This window comes from Prunus dulcis, chromosome 1 (assembly GCF_902201215.1).
Source record: "Prunus dulcis chromosome 1, ALMONDv2, whole genome shotgun sequence".
NCBI classification, from domain to species: Eukaryota; Viridiplantae; Streptophyta; class Magnoliopsida; order Rosales; family Rosaceae; genus Prunus; species Prunus dulcis.
In genome coordinates this window covers 30527992-30534835 of record NC_047650.1, presented here as the reverse complement: position 1 = coordinate 30534835, position 6844 = coordinate 30527992, and the positions used below count along the sequence as shown (strand labels likewise).

Genomic DNA, 6844 nt, shown 5'->3' with positions numbered 1-6844 from the left:
GTTTATTTGCCGAGTGGGATTCGGCACCGGCGCCGGTGGCTGCCAGGCGATATACTGGTCCAGTTTCCCCTCTCGGATCAGCCGCTCCACAATCTTTCTCTGGCTTATACAGTCTTCCGTATTGTGGCTGTTGTGCTGATGGTATCAGCAGAATTTACCATTTTTCCGGTTGTCTTGCCGGTTGGGTCTTCGAACATTCGGTTTGGGTATGACCTCCTGTTCGTTCATCAGAACGGCTTCATACGTGGTATTCAGCAGGGTGAAGACCTCGTTGCCGTGGTCACGGTTGGGTAGGGGTCCTCGGTTGTCGTTGCGACCATACCGCCCTTTTCCCCTCTTCGGCTGGTCCCTTCGATTGGCACGGTTGTCTTTCCTCTTGTGGTCTGCCGAATACGAGTCGACCCTCTCATAGGACGGCGGTTTTGCCGGGTAAACGTTTGGCCCTGCATCCTCTCGGCGTGCCGAAACGCTGGGTTTTGAGTTGAAGTACTCGGCCTTGGCGTGTACCGCTGCTTGCTTCATCAGCTCATCATACGTGCGCCAGTTGCTGCTGTGTACTAGGTATCGGAAATGCGAGGACCGAAAGCCACTCTTGAAGGCGCCGTAGGCTGCCCTATCATCTGTTTCCGGACACCTTGAGTACTCGTGACTGAAACGCGCCGCATACACTCTCAATGGCTCGTCTTCTCTCTGCCGAATCGTGTACAGATCGTCGGTAGAGTAAAGACGGTCCGTTTGGATCATGAAGTGATTAAGGAATATTTGCTTTAGCTCGTCAAAAGAATCTACCGTTTCCGGCTCCAAACGGTAGAACCAATTCAGGGCTGCTTCGGTAAGTGAAGATGGGAATAGCAGACAATGCCCCTCGTCGCTCAGACCCTTGCATCCGATGGCAGACTGAAATGAATGAAGATGGGTCAAGGGATCTTCGGTACCAGTGTAGAATGGTATGCCCAATGGCTGCACTTCCCGATCCTGTCGAGAGCGTCGGATGCGTCTCGTGAACGGCCCGGGCCGAAGCTTTCCCCATTCCGGTTCCTGGGAGCGAGCCTTGTCGTTTTCCATCTTCCGGACTTTCTGAAAAAGGAGTCGGACAACAGGATCTCGGCTTGGAATTTCCTCGGAACCATAGTCTTCCGAGCGTCGTCGCGGGCTCACAGAGTGATCCTCCGAGTATTGAGTTGGTGCCGAACGGTAGGTGGAAGTTTGCGTATTGGAGGGGATGTACTCGGACGCCTACTCTTCTGCGGGGTCCAGTCCTCTGACCTTCCGAATGGGCGACTTGTCTCCTAAGGCGTTCATTCGGGATTCCTTTAGCCGAGCGCTAGTCCTGATCGGAGACCTCTGTCTCTCTGCCTCCCGATCATTAAGCCGGTGTCGGCAATCGGTGTAGACCTTCTTAGGGACATGTGGTTGATCCCGTGGTGTCGGCACCACCAACTGTTTGGAAGGCACGGCGTTGCCCTCGCTGCCTTTCCGTACCTCCTCCTATGAGGGGTTCCCAAGCTCTCGGAAGAGTGAGTTGTCTGGATGTTCTGCGTGGGCTGCTGGTGCAGCAGCTGCTGGGTTTCGTCCACTTTGGACGACAGAAGGTTGTTGTGTTCCTGAAGCCTAGCCATGTCCTTCCGCAGGGACGTGATTTGGACCATTAGCTCCGCTTCGGCGGTTGTTTGGGTTGAGGGGGCGTTCCCGAAGGGGGTGCATGGGGGTAGCGCTGGGCTAGCTCCAGCTTGCCTTCCGAACGGCGCCCCTTCCTCCGATAGGAAAGTGGGTACTGAGGTGGTCCCCATGTGTCTAGGGGATAGTGGGTTAATTGTTTTTGTTTCGCTTCCCACAGACGGCGCCAAACTGTTGATGCGAAAAAGTGGTTTGACACGTGGTTCGCCCAACTTAGTGATATTGTGTCTTCGGAAGGGAGTTAATCTTCGGAAGATCAAGTTCCTGCAAAAAGGGAACGTTCGGTAAGACCTTGGGGTACCGGTGCGGTACCGGCCGAAGGCTCTTCGATGCTTAAGTAAGTACGGATTTAGTAAATGTCAGATTACAGATCAAGCGGTAGCGTACCGTTGGTTCTTCTCTCCCTTCCCTTTGGGGAAGGGGGTCTCCTTATATAGGCCTTGGGAGGCGTGCTCTATGCTCATATTTTCGATGTGGGACTATAGGGGCGGATTGTGAGCATGACACGTGTCCAAGGGCAAAACATCAAGATGCATAAGCTTCGGTAGGGATCCTGCCGAAGGGCTTATAGTGACAAGCGTCGATTCCGTCCACGTGTCTGGTGGTCATTGGAGGTTTAATTCGGGTATAAACAATAACGAAAACACAACAAGAATGATTATAGTTCACTGAAAAGAAAAATAAGTTAGACTAGAATTAGGTATAAACTAGAACTAGTGGCATATCCAAAATTGTGACTTCATGGAGTCAAAATGTAAAAGTTCATAATATTTTTTAGTGTCTAAGCTGTTAGGTGTTGTGTTGATCAGAACATCAAATTGATGGTTATGGTGCTATGTATTTCTACTTATATAATAAATGCTTGAAATCATCATTTTCATCTTGCTTTGCTTGTGTTGGTTTTAACAGTTTGTGCATTCTTTTCATTCCTATTCTATAGGATATGATCTTAAGTATTTTGTGATTTTTGTGTAATTCATTCTAAGTGGTAAATTGAATTTGAACCTCTAGTATACTTGCTCCCTAACTAAATCATAATATGGAGATTGGCAAAGTTTGTGTGCTAGAGGAGATGGGGGATGAGGGTTTGGGGGGAGATTGGGTTTAGAGTTTAGGGTTTAGCATTTTATGACGTCGTTTTGCACAGGCTATTTTAAAAAAAAAATTAAAAAAATAAAGAGACAAGATGCGCTGCGCATCTCCTTCTTCTTCTCTGGACTTCCATCAAGCAGCTAGTGGGCAATTCCATTGGGGCGCAGCCCCACCAAACAAAGACCTTCAAGGCTACTTTAATGGCTGCCATGGGGTCATCTGACCCCTATTGACCCCATACCGCCACTGATTGAAACTAAGGTATTTGGATATTCATTGGAGTTACTAATGTGTTTTGAATATTAATTAGACTTATTGATTTTGGATATATATGAATAAGTAAACTTAACATAACTGGTTTGGTTTGGTTTAGATCAATTTTTCCAAAGCAATAATAAGCGATCCAAAGCTGTACGGTTCCTTTTTTTAAGCATGTGTTGACTTTTTATGTCAACAAATTTATTTATTTTTTTTCAAATGCCCACCCTAGCAAATAATTGTCTTTTATTGCAAAATGATCCACCAATAGGCAATATCTTTCTTCTTTTTTGGGTATGAAGATCCATCCACCAATTTCTCCACTATATGAACATTGTAATTATACATAATAAATGCCGCCATCAAAGAAAATAACAGAAAGTATGGGATTTTATTTTGAATTGAGTTAATTGAAATTAAGCCCTTTCCATAAACCAAAATACACATCAACACACAGGTAGAGGGTAGGGATGGCAACGGGTCGGGTAGGAGCTGGGTATGACAATACCATCCCCATCCCCGCTCTCCATCCCCGCCCCCGTCCCCGAACCCATCCCCGTTTATTAGGTTTCGAGGAATCCCCGTCCCCGTCCCCGACTGGGGACTATCCCCCATACCCGCCCCAAATCCCCTATTTTTTTGCATAAAAAAATATTTATCATACATTTTAACATTAAGTTTCATATTAAATTATCATTCAACACATCCAAATTAACTATAAAGTTCAACTCAACTATTCAAAATCACATAAATATGAAATTCCATGAAAAATTAGGAAGAATTAGGAGAGGGAAGTTAACTTATGGTTAAACATAAATATTATAAATATTTATTTATTTATTTAAATATAAAGATATATTTTTGGGTCGGGTTCGGGGATGGGGACGCCAATACCATCCCCTCCCCATACCCGTCGGGGACTTTTCAAGTTCGGGAATCCCCGTACCCGATACCCATTTAGCCCCGAAATCTCCTCCCGTTAGGGTCGGGGACCCGACGGGGACCCGCCCCTACGGGGATTTTTGCCATCCCTAGTAGAGGGTTGGTTGTAGCTATAATCAATTGTATTATTGATCCTCTTGTTGTAACTATGGTTTCGTTGAATGAAATTCTATTTATTTCCATTAAAAAAAAAATTTTAACTCATCATATTAGAATTCCTACAACTCTCACTTTGAATATGCAATGTTTAAATCATTGGGAGACTTTGGAAAAAACCAAAGGAGAGAGACATTTTTTAAAAGAAGTCAAAATGGACAAAATTGCCATTATGTATTTTTGAATTTCCTAAAGAATCATTTATATTTGCATGTCTTTGTTTTGAAAGTTGAGAGGTTTTTTTGTCTTTTTTAAAAAAGCTTTAGCTTTTTTCAAAAATAAAAGTTTTTTTTTTTGTGGCTAAAACCTAAATTTACTTAAATGATTTTGGTATAGAGGATGTCAAATGAAATAAGAGGATCAAACTTCCATATTGAACCGTAGACCAAAGTTTCCACCATAATGCCATATTACTACACCAAATCCATCAATCTATTCTATCAACAACAAAAAATCACCAAACTATTATTTAGTTTAAGACTCGACATATTTCTAAGACTTCATTACTCAACGTTAATGATTATATTCCTTAACAAATAAACTAGATATTATAAAGTTTATTATTCGATCATGAGTTATTACAGGATTAGACAACTCGGTGTCCAAAAATATATTTTTGGACTGTGAAGAATTTAAGATATAAAAAATTTAGGAAGAAATTGACTACTCTTATTTTCTTGAAGAATATATTTGGTACAGGGAAGAAGCTATAAAATAATTAAAAACGACCGCAACGACTTGCACTTAAAAAACAAGAGCAACGGCCACGCGGATTACGAAATCAGATATGTCCGTGGCAAAATAGGAAAGCTCGAAAAGCTTCTAGTGCAGTGGGTCCCAGAGAGAGATTTTTGATGAGATTGCCGATGCTCGCGCGCGTGATTAATTGTGTACTTTTTTTGGGTAAAATATAATCTAAGTATAGTCTAGACGATTCCGAGGGAGGGACAAGTAAAAACACGATTAATTCTTAATCCTAAGTTGACTAATCATATACTTGTATAAGTACTTTTCCTGAAAATTTCGAGGGACTTGAGAGAGCAAAGCAAAGCAAAGTATTTCCGACACTGCCGTCGACCTCTCTCTTTCGCGCTCGCTTGCTTAGGAAGCCATGACCAGCTCCTCTGCCGCTTCACGCAAGGTTCTTCTACTTCTCTCTCGTATTTTACAGTTGAAATATATTTATGGTTGTACATGTAGCCCCAATTTGTTTTCTTTTGCTTTCTTTTTTAAAATAAATTTTTGGTGCTTAGGCTTTAAGCAAGATCGCCTGCAATCGGCTCCAGAAAGAGCTTGTGGAGTGGCAGGTCAATCCCCCAGCCGGTTTTAAACACAAAGTCACTGATAATCTTCAGAGGTTCCACTTTCAATTACTTTAGTGTAGTTTTAATTAATTTTTCTTACGATTAATTTTCTGATGTTTGTTATTTCCTTTGAATTTTTGTGTGAAGATGGGTCATCGAAGTCAACGGAGCCCCAGGAACTCTTTACGCCAATGAAACATATCAGCTCCAAGTTGATTTTCCCGAGCATTATCCTATGGAAGCGCCACAGGTCCAAAATAATTTCCGAATTTAGATTTTTTTATTGTCTTCATGGTGTTTTAAATCTTCTGTCTTGATTGTTGTAGAGTTGTAGATGTGTTATGGTTTCAAACAATTGAAGAAAACAGAACCATACGCAAATGTAGATGCTTAGTATAAACATTCCCCGAGTATTCTCTACAACCAAGCAATCACAGGAGGACATTTATATTTGAATTATTATCTTAATTGATTGTGATTTATAGGTTTGATATTATCGTTTTGGTATTCCAGGTGATTTTTATCCCTCCAGCTCCTCTGCATCCTCACATTTATAGCAATGGCCATATCTGCCTAGGTACTGTTTTTGTCTTTGAACTCTGTTTTTACTATTTCCCACACTATCTTTAGTTTTCAATAAATGCACCTGTATGGAGCTAATGTATTGGCGTTAATTCTTATCTTCTTTTTTTGCTGAAGATGGAAAATTAGATTTCTATGCCATTCAAGTCTTGCTTTTGACTTACGTGATTGGTAGTTTAATTCTATCAATATGATGACTAGTTGTTAAGTTGTTAAGTTGTTTGGCTGTTACATCATAATGTTTACTTACAAATTAGGAAACTTATACAATAAGTTTAATTGGAGTCTATTGAATTTGCAGACCATGCAAGTTTGGCCTTGGAGAGTATCCTTCTCTGTTCACCTAAGCTTGAGGCAAACTAATTGTGTCTGCATTTGTTTTGATCCTAGCACTGTTTAGAATGGTCCATTAACTTTTGGAGAAGACGAGCCAATGAAGGTCAGCCGTTACCTGAAAGAATATATCTGGATTAAAATTTGAGAAGCCGGGTAATATTGTTTTGTTGGCTCACACGCCCAATCGTCTGGTGCCTACTGTAGTGAATACATCAGATGTTGGGGCATTCATCTTGGGTTGGAGATTTTCAAATTCGGAATGGGCCTGGTTAGAAACTTGACGAAAAAAATGAACTAGAAGTCATGTCTAGTAGTGAGGTAGAAGGCATATAGCTTTTATTATTGAATCACAGCAAATATTATAACCATACCATACTGTGAATTTAAGAACAAAGGACCGGAATTCTTAAGAAATTTTGACGAATAGATTATAATTTATAGTGGAGCCTCAATTTTAAGAAACCACTCCTTTTTTGGTTACTTTATGAGGCAACAGT

The 6844-nt window shown here is 41.6% G+C and overlaps 1 protein-coding gene across 1 annotated transcript; it reads left to right on the top strand.

The window, feature by feature from the left end:
• The first annotated feature begins 5099 nt into the window (after nt 1–5099).
• Nucleotides 5100–6786, top strand: LOC117615297 (probable ubiquitin-conjugating enzyme E2 18). Its single transcript, XM_034344357.1, has 5 exons — nt 5100–5266; nt 5379–5482; nt 5577–5679; nt 5943–6006; nt 6313–6786. Exons 1-5 carry the CDS (start codon nt 5237–5239, stop codon nt 6372–6374), a joined length of 363 nt encoding a protein of 120 aa, XP_034200248.1. The 5' UTR covers nt 5100–5236; the 3' UTR covers nt 6375–6786.
• Nucleotides 6787–6844: the final 58 nt, after the last annotated feature.

Excerpts from the sequence above, each read along its gene's own strand:
- LOC117615297 (XM_034344357.1), top strand. The coding sequence starts at position 5,237 with ATGACCAGCTCCTCTGCCGCTTCACGCAAG. Across the intron at positions 5,483-5,576 it reads GTCACTGATAATCTTCAGAG|ATGGGTCATCGAAGTCAACG; the intron begins GTTCCACTTTCA and ends TTTTGTGTGAAG. Across the intron at positions 5,680-5,942 it reads ATCCTATGGAAGCGCCACAG|GTGATTTTTATCCCTCCAGC; the intron begins GTCCAAAATAAT and ends TTGGTATTCCAG.